Source organism: Acyrthosiphon pisum, chromosome X (assembly GCF_005508785.2).
Source record: "Acyrthosiphon pisum isolate AL4f chromosome X, pea_aphid_22Mar2018_4r6ur, whole genome shotgun sequence".
Lineage (NCBI taxonomy): Eukaryota > Metazoa > Arthropoda > Insecta > Hemiptera > Aphididae > Acyrthosiphon > Acyrthosiphon pisum.
The window spans coordinates 129,885,539-129,900,933 of NC_042493.1; the positions used below are offsets into that span (position 1 = coordinate 129,885,539).

The 15,395-nt window shown below is 27.1% G+C and overlaps 1 protein-coding gene across 1 annotated transcript; it reads left to right on the top strand.

Annotated features, from left to right (window-relative positions):
• The first annotated feature begins 2,712 nt into the window (after positions 1–2,712).
• On the top strand, positions 2,713–3,479 carry LOC107884622. Its single transcript, XM_016807121.1, has 3 exons — positions 2,713–2,874; positions 2,940–3,026; positions 3,093–3,479. The coding sequence occupies exons 1-3, from the start codon at positions 2,713–2,715 to the stop codon at positions 3,477–3,479; spliced, it is 636 nt and encodes a 211-aa protein (XP_016662610.1).
• Positions 3,480–15,395: the final 11,916 nt, after the last annotated feature.

Consider the following 15,395-nt stretch of genomic DNA (forward strand, 5'->3'; position numbering starts at 1 on the left):
ATTGTTTATTTAGGTACACAATATAATATGGTAATAAATACTAATTAGTAATATTTATTAATAAGGTTTAAATCTACATCTATATATTTAATATTTGTCTTCTATTCCTAAAAAACAGTTTGAATGTTAGTCTCTATATGGCAATATATAACAGCGTATTTTGTTTTCTGCAAACTTTCATAAAAAAAACGTAAATTTTTATTACACACAATTTATTATTACAATAAGACAATTTCATTTATTTTCCGCGTCCGTATGTATGTACACGTACTCAGTATTACGTCAATTCTTTTGTCATATATAAATTAATGTATTTTTATTTTTTTTTATTAAAACACAATTCGATGTTATTCGTGTGGGTATTTAATAAAATATAGTAATAATTTCTGATTGGTAATATTTATTCATAATGTTTACCTATATCTACATCCATATTATACTTAGGCAATATTTGTGATCGATTAGATATCTAAATATTGGAATACAAATTATTTTCAGTGTATTTATAATTTGTGAACAATACTTAAGGAATGAATACATGTTTCCTTAGTCAAAATGTTTTTACAATGACATTTTTTTTTATTGAAATAATTGTTTTTTTTTTTTTTTTATTACAACACAATTTCATGTTATTCTTATGGGCACTTAATATAATATAGTAATAATTACTAATTATTAATATTTAATCATAAATTTATATCTACATCCATATATTTAATATTTGTGATCGATTCCTAAGAAGACACTATATGGATGTTAGTCTCCGTATGACAATCTAACAACCTATTTGTTTTCTACAGAATTTCACAAAAAAATCTTCAATATCTTTATTTCATTAATATAAATGTAACATTTTTTTATTATTAATTATAATACAATTAATGTTATTTCATGCGTCTGCATGATATTTATAATTTGTGAACGTATTCTAAAGAATACATTTATATTTGTAATTTAAAAACCTGGTTCTAAGGGTCGCAGTTTCATATAAATTAGTCTATAACCTTCATAAAAAACTGAGATACATAACAATTAATCCAAAAATAATTTTTAAGATTCTACTGTTTGTTCCAGAGGTGTTTGCACAGATGTGGTTGGATCAGTAGTGGTCGGGTTTTTACCAGTTACTTTCAATGGTTGTTTTTGGCATTTTAAATATCTACCAGTTGCTCTCAACCATATATGTACAACACTACAACGTACCTGTATTTGCCATCAGCCATTGCCACGGCTGTTTTTGGCATTTGTATTTGCATTTGGCAAATGTACCATCTGCCCCACATATTATTAGATACACGATTGTAATAAAAACCCCTAATATAGGAGAGACGTCCTGCTATAAAATATCTCAGGGCTATAAATGGCGTAACTCTCCGGTTTAACTTTTTTTTTTTTTTGAAAAAGAAAGAAAAACTTGTTGGAAGGTTTTTATTAAAATTTCCAATATTAGCTATGTAACAGAAAAATAATTTGCACATTTTCGGGATTTTGATCAATTTTATCATGAAATATTATATAAATGTTTTTAAAAAAGTTCAAACAAATACATATATTGCTATATGTATAGTGTACATGAAATATAAAATTTCATATCAACAAAAAGTCCAAAATCAACACAATTCGATGTTATTCGTGTTGGTACTTAATAAAATATAGTAATAATTTCTAATTAGTAATATTTATTCATAATGTTTATATTTACATCAATATAATATTTAATATTTGTGATCGATTCTTAGGAAAACATTATGGCTTTTAGTCTTAGTATGGTAATCTAACAGCTTATTTTGTTTTCTACAGAATTTCATAAAAAAATCTTCAATTTTTTTATTTGATTATTGTAAATTTAACATTTTTTTTTTTTTTTATTAATGAAAATACATTTGTAATTTGTGAACCATTTCTAAAAAGTAAGTTAATATTTGTATTTTTAAAATCCGGTTTGGAAATTACTTAACGACTCAAAATCAATTTAATTATTAAAAATTTATTAAAAATGTTTACGCAATTGCGTCTATAATTAGCTGTGTCCATATTTTAATCAATATTAGTTTGTTTGTGATCCATTCCGTACAGTACAACAGCGTGGATGTCAGTAAGTTGTGCATGCGTTAGAATGCTTTATATATATACCAGAACCATATAATATGTATAATAGTGAGAATAAAAAATAATGACCATCTGTCGTATAATCGTATAACTAGAAACTAAATGTGCACGCATGTCCTTAAAGGCTGAATGCTATTAATTAATTGTATACTTCAACAATAGGTTCTTATTACATTGGAATCAGCTTTATTGTTTTTTTTAAATAATCATCAATTTAAATATTTAAAATATTTAAAGAAAGAATGTTATCTATAAAAAGTGTATTTTTTTAAAAAAAATATGTAAAATTATTTTAGTTTTAGCGCATATTATTTAACTAATGTACTAACTAAATAAATTCCTTTTTTCCTATTAAACTTTAAAAAACGTAAATTTTTACTCCAGGTTGCATGAAAAATTAATTAATGTAATGGACCACTCATGGGTCACTAAATCATGGTTAAGGGATCCTTGTCAATTACCTCAGTATTGATACAATAAAAGTTTAGAGATTTTATTGCATCATAATTTAAAAATAACTGTAAATCATGGTCAGAGGGACTTCGATTTGTACAGCTAACGAAAAATAGGGCCTATCACGATGGCATTAAAAGATCTCCATACATGGCCATGTTTGGTACTTATGTGAAAATTGGCTTGTCATCATCTTTACTATCAGCCGAAGCAGTGGAAAAATCAACCACTGAACAAGAATTGGAAGAAATATTGCAAAGTGTCGTGTCAGACTATGAACACAGAGACAATCATAAAGTTTCCGATAAAGAGGTAAATTGTTGGCAATATATAGTCGTTATACCAGGTTTAATCACTTCTACTTTTTTTCTTAACAGGACAGTACTGTATCTAGTTGCTGTGAATCGTGTGGCTGTACTCTTGGTAATGGACAGACATCTACTTGTGGTTTATGTGATAAAAAAGTAATTATATAAAACAAGTTTTATTTAGGAAAAAAATTGTATTTATATTTATTGAAAATGTTTCAGAACACCATAGAAAACGAGAAAAGCAATTCAAAATTACCGCTTGAGCAACAAGGAAAAAAAAATACATCATGCAATGTTGGTGACACAGTTCGAGTCAAGCTACCAGAAGTAGACATAGGTAAAGGTGATCCACAGAATGTACTCTTCGCCGTTGTGTCTATTAGTGATAATCAATATTACGAACTCGGTAATAAAAATGGCACTCTTCATCAACTTTATTCCAGAAATCAATTTACTGTATGTTCTGAACCATTAATAGATATTTTAGAAGTGCTAGCAACAAAAAAATCTTTTCGTAAAATAGCTAATGTACAATCTTTTTCCGGTAGTCAAGGTTTTAAGAAGTGTTTACGTAAAACTAAATGCTTAGCAAATAAATGTAAATGAAAATCCGGGGGAGTACTTTGTAATTCTAAATGTCATCTGAACTCAAATTGTTCCAATAAATGATTGTATTTCATTTTAAAATTTTTATCATGTAAATAGTAAAATTGTTCAAATATATAATGTATAGTTTAATAGTAATAATAATAAAAAATTGTTTTTTCTAATTAGTCTAATTTGGTTTTAGCTACTAGAAAGACTCTGTATAATCTGTACTATTTTAAGTGTTTGAAGCGTTGGTCATTGTGTACCGACGTTATGAGTTTACGATTATAGTTATCCGGATACTTTATCCACAGCACATGGGATAATGTATAAATTGATTGGATACCTACTGCAAGGTGGATAATATATACATTACACTGTTCATATGGATGAGGTTCATATTAACCGGGTAATATGTACACTAACCTTTTTGTACTTTACCCGTAACATATACAATAATAAATGTTTAGAGATTATATTGCATCATTATTTTTTCAACCCCTAATTTTTAGCTAAAGGTTGTGTGCATTTTTTCTCATTGTCTTTTTGAGGTAATCTAACGACTTATTTTCTTTCTTATAACATTTCATAAAAAAACGTTAATTTTTTATTTTACTACAATAATATGATTTAATTTATTTTCAGCGTCTGTATGTATTATTTATTCATAATGTTTATATTTACATCCACATATTTAATATTTGTGATCGATTCATAGGAAAACAGTATGGCTTTTAGTCTTAGTATGGTAATCTAACAGCCTATTTTGTTTTCTACAGAATTTCATAAAAAAATCTTCAATTTTTTTATTTGATTATTGTAAATTTAACATTTTTTTTTTTTTTTATTAATTAAAATACATTTGTAATTTGTGAACCATTTCTAAGAAACATGTTAATATTTGTATTTTCAAAATCCGGTTTGGAAATTACTTGACGATTCAAAATCATAACAGAAATATTTGTATTATTATGGTATTGCTTTGGTTTTATTTTTATTTAATATTTTCTTAAAAACGAAATATGACAAAACAATTTTAACTTTAGGAATTACTTTTAATCAACCATGGAAAGTTAAGTTATTTTAACCGCCAAATAAACTCTTTAAATTTATGAGTTGATTAGAAAATTAAGTAACTAGTTTACTTAAGCATTAATGACCACCTTGCGAATAATATATAGATATGTATTGTAGTAAATATAAAATCGCTTTCCACGGTATTGGGGAAAAAAAATTGACAACATGAGATATTCAGTGTAAAATACAGTGTAACTTTGAGAAAAAAAATCCTAAGTTTTATTGCATCAATCATTAGCCATATACATTTAATGTATTTTGTTTTTATATATAAAATCACAATATTTCATGTTAGTCTCTATATGGCAATATATAACTGCGTACCTATTTGTTTTCAACAAACTTTCATAAAAAAAACGTAAATTTTTATTACACACAATTTATTATTACAATAAGACAATTGAATTTGTTTTGAATTTTGTCTGTATGTATGTATACGTACACAGTATTTTTGTGATAATAAAAAAAATATGTTTTTCCTATGAAACTTCATAGAAAAACGTCAATTTTTTTGTCTTAAATAAATTAATGTATTTTTTTTTTTTTATTAAAACACAATTTCCAGTTCTTCATGTGGGTACTTAATATAATTTAGTAATAATTACTAATTAGTAATATTTATTAAAAATGTTTACCTATATCTACATCCATATTATACTTAGGCAATATTTGTGATCGATTAGATATCTAAATATTGGAATACAAGTTATTTTCAGTGTATGTACATTTATAATTTGTGAACAATACTTAAGGAATGAATACTTGTTTCCTTAGTCAAAATGTTTTTACTATGACATTTTTTTTATTGAAATAAATGTTTTTTTTTTTATTATTACAACACAATTTCATGTTATTCTATGGGTACTTAATATAATATAGTAATAATTACTAATTATTAATATTTAATCATAAATTTATATCTACATCCATATATTTAATATTTGTGATCGATTCCTAAGACGACATGATATGGATGTTAGTCTCTGTATGACAATCTAACAACCTATTTGTTTTCTACAGAATTTCACAAAAAAATCTTCAATATCTTTATTTCATTAATATAAATGTAACATTTTTTAATTATTAATTATAATACAATTAATGTTATTTCATGCATCTGCATGATATTTATAATTTGTGAACGTATTCTAAAGAATACATTTATATTTGTAATTTAAAAACCTGGTTCTAAGGGTCGCAGTTTCATATAAATTAGTCTATAACCTTCATAAAAAACTGGGATACATAAAATTAATCCAAAAATAATTTTTAAGATTCTACTGTTTGTTCCAGACGTGTTTGCACAAATGTGGTTGGATCAGTTGTGGTCGGGTTTTGACCAGTTACTTTCAATGGTTGTTTTTGGCATTTTAAATATCTACGTCTGTATGTATTATTTATGCATAATTTTTATATTCACATCCATATATTTAATATTTGTGATCGATTCTTAGGAAAACAGTATGGCTTTTAGTCTTAGAATGATAATCTAATTGTCTATTTTGTTTTCTACAGATTTTCATAAAAAAATCTTCAATTTTTTTATTTGATTATTTTAATTTAACATTTTTTTTTTATTAATTAAAATAGAATTTATGTTTGTTTTCTAAATATTAAATATATTTTATGTTATATTATTCATCTGCATTATATTAGTAATTTCTGAACCATTTCTGAGGAATACATATTTTATATCTTAAGTCACTTAGCGATAATCTAACAACGTATATTTGTAATTTCAAAACCAGATTTGGAAATTAATTTTCGATTAAATATAATTAATAAAACCTTGAGGCCTAGATGGTAATAATAATAAGTGCACATAGTTTACATACTTGATATAATAGAAATAGCAATGTTTATTTTCGGTTTGTTTTAAAATAAGTGTTAAATTAGGAATTCTATACAACAAATTTACAATTGGAACGTGAACTTAGATACAGCACAAAAACTGAGATATACAGATATAATATGCATGTTTTACAGCATTATACAGCATGTTTTTAATTTATTTTCCGGGTGAATTCTGGTTTTACATCTAGAGTTTAACGCGGAAAGGCTTTACATTTTTTGAACGCACATTCGTACCTAAAGGTTAGCTTATACGTTAATTTTTTTCATCTCAAAAAAACCATTTATATTTTTGTTTATTTAAACGGTTGTCATTGGTTATCTATAGATTATATTACCTACTTTTAGTAGACAATATGACATACCTACAATTTTTTTTACAAATTTATTTTATTTTAAGAAAATGTTAAGCTAAACAGATAGTATATATTATATAATATATTAAGTATTACCTATTATAACGCAGAACAACAAATGATGTCGAACACAATTCCACTATATGGTTAGACCAAGACAAAAATATAAAGATATGTCGCAGTAAATATATAAAATCGGTTCCAACGGCTGTTGGTTGTGGAGAAGAAATCAAATAAATAAGACTTCCGATTTAAAATATGGTGTTACAAATTCTGAGAAAAAAAATGGTCGGCTGCAAAATAAGAACAAAACTTAGTTAAAAAAGTAAATAGCTTGTTTTTTGTATTTAAATAGAGTGTTAAGTCGAAAACCGTGTTTCAGTGTTTATAGCAGGACTGCAGTCACCTCAAGTGAAATTTGATTAATGTTCAACTAAGTCAACTAGATAAACAATCGGCAGACTGCATCAGATCGCGAACAATTTGCAACTGCATATCAAGTACCTAAGATAATAAATATTATAATTATTTATAAACAAAAAATAAAAAAGACACCTTAAAATAAGTAATAACACAAAACATTATTTTGTCCTATTGCGAATTTGACTATCAATTAATGCAAAAATAATTATTTAAATCCTACTGTTTGTTCCAGAGGTGTCGGCACAGATGCGGTCGGTACAATTGTGGTCGGGTGTTGACCAGTTGCCATCAATAGGTATTGTTGACGTTTTGAAAATGTACCAGTTTCCCTCAATCAAATGTGCCAATAACCCTGAACTGAATGTACCAGGTTCCTAGCATATTATTAGATACACAATTATAATACCAAACCGTAAAATATGGGAAAAGTGTGTGTTCTTATAAAATATAATTCTTGCATAAATAATACAATTTCATGATTAAAAAGGTGGGTAAGTGGATGTCGCTCTGCTGTACAGTAGGTTACAAGTGGGTCACTGTATAATGGATAGTATTAAATTTGAGTTCAATGATATAATATCACTGTATAAGAAAAACGATTCTCAAACGCTCATAAAAATTTAATTTGACTTTCTTGTAGATGTTTTTTTTTTTTTTTTGATAAAGGTAGACAATATTATTAGGAATCTTGTATTACATTTTCAAATATCAGATTTAAAAATAAAAATTTTTAAGAATTCTTAACTCAAAATAATTTGCACATTTTCGTCATTTTTACGTATTTTGTAAATATTTGAACTTTAGATACGTATAAAAAAAAATTGTGAATTTCGATTTTTAATTTTTTTCATCTACCTTTGAATCAATATAATATGAACCTTCTATTAAATTTTCAAGCTTTTTTAACCAACAAATAAAATTTTATTGATATTTATAGAAAAAAAAACTAAAAAAAATGGAAACTGAAAATGTACGTAAAGAGCTCAAAATAATTGAAAAATGTTATGGTGTATAGAAAATGCTAATATAAACATTCAGTCAAAATTGTATGTACTTGCGTTCATTTTTATAAGAGTTGCATCAAAAACCAAAATCGATTTTTTCGAAAACAGATTTTGTGTAAAAATTCCCGTTTTTCCTTAATTTTTCTTTTGTTTTTCACGGTGCTTTTGAAAACTACTGGAAAATTTTTACTTATGACTCGCCAATGTACCAACTAGATTTTCTTTCCTGTCAGAAAAGATACAAGAAACTGTAATTTTACTACAACTTATATATATTTTTATGATATTAGGAAATAAGTCCGAGAAAAACTTATTTCATATAATATGTTAATAATTGAATAGAAATAAAAATATTTAATTAAAATTAGTTCGTAAAAAATTATCAAACAAATACGTTTTTAGTAATTTTTTCAAATAATATGTTTTGACCCCCCCCCCCCCCCACCACCAAAGTACCAACTATATTCACTTTCTTATCAGAAAAGATAATGTTGAAGAAAATCCAAGCACTTTTACTATCCTAAAAGGTGATGACAGTCACAAAAAAAATAAATAAATAAAAAAGTAAAAAAATAAAAAAACACACATCATTATAAAATCAATATATTCATCGATCCACTCAGAATCTCAGAATCTAAAATAAAATTATTCATTTCTATGGGGATAAACAATACATTATGAAAAATTAGGTAAGAAAAAAAATTTTTGTTGTTTTTCCCGTTGCGTTATATACATGTATATCTATTGATGAAATCGAATAATGACCTCACTAAACTACCATATTGATCCAAGATCAGATACTATGTGTTGGAATCGAATCCTTCCTACAAGTAGAAATTCTGTTTTCATGAAAATAAAAATTTAAACATCATTGTAAATGAACTAAATTTTTCGCTTTGCTAAAAATCTAAAATTTTTTAAAATACGTAACTATTCGAATAAAATATTGTGTTTGAATACCACGCGTAAAGCTGTTATAATTTTTTTAACCTCTATTTGTAGCTAAATGTTAACTCACACATGCATTTTTTTCATCGTATCTTTGTGGTAATCTAATGACGTATAACATTTTTTTCTTTCTTACATAATTTCATAAAAAACATCAATTTTTTATTTTACTGTAATATAATAAAATTTAATGTTAGATATCTAAATATTGGAATACAAGTTATTTTCAGCGTCTGTACATTTATAATTCGTGAACAATACTTAAGGAATGAATACATGTGTCTTTAGTCGAAATGTTTTTTTTCTATGAAATTTTATAAAAAATATATGTACTTTTTTCATATTTAAATAAATCGCGGTTATGGATCCCAAAAGGTTCAATGTGTAAATTTGAAATTTTGCAGAAAAGCCAATTTGAATGTGTTTAAATATTTTTCAGCTTATAATTATTTGATTTGGACATATAAGTGATCAAAACCTTTTAAATTAAATCAGAATTTGTATTATCTCAGCAGTTAATTGAGAAGAAATTTAGTAATCAAAAAAAAAAAAAAAAAATATTGACATAAAAAATTTTGGATCCAAGCCTGCGACATGTACTTTTTTATTTTCAAAACACAATTTCAAGTCATTGATGAGAGTACTTAATAAAATGTAATAATAATTACTAATTAGTAATATTAATAACGTTTATATCTACTTCCATATATTTAATATTTGTGATCGATTCCTAAGAAAACACGATGTGGATGTTAGTCTCTGTATGGCAATCTAACAACATATTTGTATTCTTCGGAATTTCACAAAAAAATCTTCAATATCTTTATTTCATTAATATAAATGTTATATTTTTTTTTTAAATTATAATACAATTAATGTTTGTTATCTCTATATTAAAAACATTTTAAGTTATATCATGCGTCTGCATAATATTTATAATTTGTGAACGTCTTCTAAGGAATACATTTATATTTGTAATTTAAAAACCTGATTCTTAGGGTTGTATCGTAATATAAATTAGCTAAGTCTATAACCTTCATAAAAAACTGGGATACCTAACAATAAATCCAAAAATAATTTTAAAATTCTACTGTTTTTTCCAGAGGTGTCGGCACGGATGCGGTTGGATCAGTTGTAGTCGGGTTTCAACCAGTTACCATCAACGGTTGTTTTTGGCATTTGTATTTGCATTTGGCAAATGTACCAGTTGTCCTCCATCAGATGTCCTGCAGTTGGTTTCAATCAAATGTACCATCTGCCCCACATATTATTAGATACACGATTGTAATAAAAACCCCTAAAATAGGGGAGACGTCCTCCCATAAAATATCTCAGGGCTATAAATAGCATAAATCTCCGGTGGACTTTTTTTTTTTTTTTGAAAAAGAAAGAAAAACTTGTTGGAAGGTTTTTATTAAAATTTCCAATATTAGCTATGTAACAGAATAATAATTTGCACATTTTCGGGATTTTGATCAATTTTATAATGAAATATAAATGTTTTTAAAAGAGATCAAACAAGTACATATATTTCTATAAGTATAATAGTATACATAAATAATTTGTAATTAATAATTATTATAAAATATCACATCAACAAAAAGTCCAAAATCGAAGATTTTATAAATAAATATAAAAATATAAGAATATTAGATATTGTTAATTCTGTTAGTCATAATAATAATAATAATAATGTCGCCGCCGCGACAATAGCAACGATACCACTACCGCCGACCACCACACACACGCACACATATACGCCCAGCCCTACCAGTTCAATTATTATGGTATATAATTTATAATTATTATGAATATTCAATTACATAATATGTAGATTAAGCGTATCGACGCGATAGCGACCACCGCCAGATCGCCGGGCCGCGGATCATAACACGGCCGCCCTAAAATCAGTTAGTTACGTTCGTACACCTAAAGGCGCACGACCATCGCGCGTCGAAGTTTTATTGTTTTTAAAAGGCACGAATTGCCATCCTTGTTTGTATGTAAGGCACGAATTGCCACCTTTATTATATTTGTGTATTTTTTATACATGTTGCGACGCATTGTCTGTGTCGTGTGCATTATTATTGTTTTTTAGGATAGGGGCAGCTGGCCAGCCGTGCTCCGTCTAAATTGTGAGTTTTTATATACATCTTATTATTAATATTATTTGTGTTATCTGTTGGACCAGAAGGGTCATTTTTATTATCTATCATTATTGTTACTTGTTGAGCCAGAAGGGCCAGATTATATTAGATTTTTACTTTACATTTTGTATGAACATAATTATCAGATGTTATCATATTATATGCTCTACTAAGTCAATCTGTGTACAATCTATTTATTGTCTATATACGATACACACCTACACACACCACCTCCACTCTAGCACTCGCAGGTTTTGCTCGGCGATCCTGGCGAATTCTTGTTGAGTGCTAGGTACTACCACATATTATACCCAGTGGCAGTGTGGTAGGTCGGCGAGTAGTGGTGTTACGCCACACGGAGTAAATTAATGACCGGGCAAACGGCATATTACTTGCGCGTACCCGGGCCCATTCAAATAATGATGATCATTTATTATAAAGATGAAAATTTACAATAAATAATAACGCCTTTCATATTGTTTATTTAGGTACACAATATAATATGGTAATAAATACTAATTAGTAATATTTATTAATAAGGTTTAAATCTACATCTATATATTTAATATTTGTCTTCTATTCCTAAAAAACAGTTTGAATGTTAGTCTCTATATGGCAATATATAACAGCGTATTTTGTTTTCTGCAAACTTTCATAAAAAAAACGTAAATTTTTATTACACACAATTTATTATTACAATAAGACAATTTCATTTATTTTCCGCGTCCGTATGTATGTACACGTACTCAGTATTACGTCAATTCTTTTGTCATATATAAATTAATGTATTTTTATTTTTTTTTATTAAAACACAATTCGATGTTATTCGTGTGGGTATTTAATAAAATATAGTAACAATTTCTGATTGGTAATATTTATTCATAATGTTTACCTATATCTACATCCATATTATACTTAGGCAATATTTGTGATCGATTAGATATCTAAATATTGGAATACAAATTATTTTCAGTGTATTTATAATTTGTGAACAATACTTAAGGAATGAATACATGTTTCCTTAGTCAAAATGTTTTACAATGACATTTTTTTTTATTGAAATAAATGTTTTTTTTTTTTTTTATTACAACACAATTTCATGTTATTCTTATGGGTACTTAATATAATATAGTAATAATTACTAATTATTAATATTTAATCATAAATTTATATCTACATCCATATATTTAATATTTGTGATCGATTCCTAAGAAGACACTATATGGATGTTAGTCTCCGTATGACAATCTAACAACCTATTTGTTTTCTACAGAATTTCACAAAAAAATCTTCAATATCTTTATTTCATTAATATAAATGTAACATTTTTTTATTATTAATTATAATACAATTAATGTTATTACATGCGTCTGCATGATATTTATAATTTGTGAACGTATTCTAAAGAATACATTTATATTTGTAATTTAAAAACCTGGTTCTAAGGGTCGCAGTTTCATATAAATTAGTCTATAACCTTCATAAAAAACTGAGATACATAACAATTAATCCAAAAATAATTTTTAAGATTCTACTGTTTGTTCCAGAGGTGTTTGCACAGATGTGGTTGGATCAGTTGTGGTCGGGTTTTGACCAGTTACTTTCAATGGTTGTTTTTGGCATTTTAAATATCTACCAGTTGCTCTCAACCATATATGTACAACACTACAACGTACCTGTATTTGCCATCAGCCATTGCCACGGCTGTTTTTGGCATTTGTATTTGCATTTGGCAAATGTACCATCTGCCCCACATATTATTAGATACACGATTGTAATAAAAACCCCTAAAATAGGAGAGACGTCCTGCTATAAAATATCTCAGCGCTATAAATGGCGTAACTCTCCGGTTAACTTTTTTTTTTTTTGAAAAAGAAAGAAAAACTTGTTGGAAGGTTTTTATTAAAATTTCCAATATTAGCTATGTAACAGAAAAATAATTTGCACATTTTCGGGATTTTGATCAATTTTATCATGAAATATTATATAAATGTTTTTAAAAAAGTTCAAACAAATACATATATTGCTATATGTATAGTGTACATGAAATATAAAATATCATATCAACAAAAAGTCCAAAATCAACACAATTCGATGTTATTCGTGTTGGTACTTAATAAAATATAGTAATAATTTCTAATTAGTAATATTTATTCATAATGTTTATATTTACATCAATATATTTAATATTTGTGATCGATTCTTAGGAAAACATTATGGCTTTTAGTCTTAGTATGGTAATCTAACAGCCTATTTTGTTTTCTACAGAATTTCATAAAAAAATCTTCAATTTTTTTATTTGATTATTGTAAATTTAACTTTTTTTTTTATAAATTAAAATATATTTGTAATTTATGAACCATTTCTAAGAAACAAGTTAATATTTGTTTATCAAAAACCGGTTTAGAAATTACTTGACGATTCAAAATCATAACAGAAATGTTTGTATTATTATGGTATTGCTTTGATTTGATTTTTATATTTATATTTTCGTAAAAACGAAAAATGTCAAAAAATTTTAACTTGACGGATTACTTTTATTCAATCAAGGAAAGTTAAGTTGTTTTAACCACCAATTAAACTCTTTAAGTTTATGAGTTAATTAGAAAATTAAGGAACTAGTTTACTTAAGTATTAATAACCAACTTTTTAATAATATATAGATATGTATTGTTAAATATAAAATCACTTACCACGGTATTGGGGAGACAAAATCTAATAAATAAGATATTCAGTTTAAAATATGGTGTAACTTCGAGAAAAAAAACCTAAGTTTCGGCACCCCCACATTTGCTATTTTTAAAATTATGTGAAAGATACATATTTTCAATTTATTTCATTTGAAGGATGGGGCTGGTGAAATGTACCTGCAATCATTGACCACTAAATAATGTTTTAGGGGCCATTTTCCATAACGGCATTATATTGATTCAATAAAAGTTTATAGATTTTTTTGCATCAGGCATTAGCCATATATATTAATGTATTTTTTTTTTATATAAAAATACAATATTTCATGTTATGTACAACTATAATACCTCTGTTGGTTGGGGTTAGAATAGACCACCGGTTGTTCCTGCCTGTCGTAAAAGGCGACTAAAAGGGACTTGTAGTAGGGCAGCAGCTACTACAATACTGGGTGTAGGCTCATCAGCTACACACCAGTCAGCAGCCAACAGTTACGGGAAACCGTATAACTGGTGGCTGTACTGCGATACGGAAGGCAACGGGAAACCACCGTATTAATATCCCAAGTAACAGCAATCAACATGTCTTCTTCTCAAGTAAAAAATTCCGGAGGTAAAATAGTCCCCCGTTCGGATCTCCGGGTGGGGACTACAAGAGAGGCAAGAAATGTTAAGGGTGTTAGGAATGCGAAGGAATATAAATGAATAGCAACTTGGAATGTAAGGACTTTACTACAATGTGGGAAACTGGAGAATCTGAAAATAGAAATGGACAAAATGAAAGTAGATATTCTGGGAAAATCAGAAATGAGATGGCCAAAGTCAGGAGACTTTTGGAGCGGAGACCATAGAATAATATATACAGGTGCATCAGAGAAGAAACCTGGAACAGGAGGAGTAGGGATTATAATGAATAAAACTTTAGGAAAAAAAGTTAAAGGCTATATACAATATGACGATAGAATCATTCTAGTCAAGTTCCAGACGAAACCAAAAGACACAATAGTAGTTCAAGTGTATATGCTGACATCAAATAGTAACGATGAAGAGGTGGAAGAAGTATACAAGAATATAGATAAAATAATTGAAAATGTTAAAGGGGAAGAGAATCTGGTAGTAATGGGTGATTGGAATGCCGTTGTAGGGGAAGAAAAAGTTAATATCGTAACAGGCACCTATGGGTTGGGAAAGCGAAATGAAAGAGGAGAACGATTATTAGAATTTTGTGCAAAACATAACTTAATAATCACAAACACCTGCTTCGATCACCATCGAAGAAGAAGATACACGTGGAAAATGCCTGGAGACATAAATAGATACCAAATAGATTACATCATGGTTAAGAACAGATTTAAAAATCATTTAAAGGAAAGTAGGAGTTACCCAGGAGCAGATATAGATAGCGACCACATCTAGTAATGATGAAATGTGAACTTAAATT

Bases quoted from the DNA above. Each gene is read 5' to 3' on its own strand.
- LOC107884622 (XM_016807121.1), top strand. From the start codon at position 2,713: ATGGCCATGTTTGGTACTTATGTGAAAATTGGCTTGTCATCATCTTTA. The intron at 2,875-2,939 runs GTAAATTGTTGG...TTTTCTTAACAG, and splicing joins ATAAAGTTTCCGATAAAGAG to GACAGTACTGTATCTAGTTG. The intron at 3,027-3,092 runs GTAATTATATAA...AAAATGTTTCAG, and splicing joins GTGGTTTATGTGATAAAAAA to AACACCATAGAAAACGAGAA.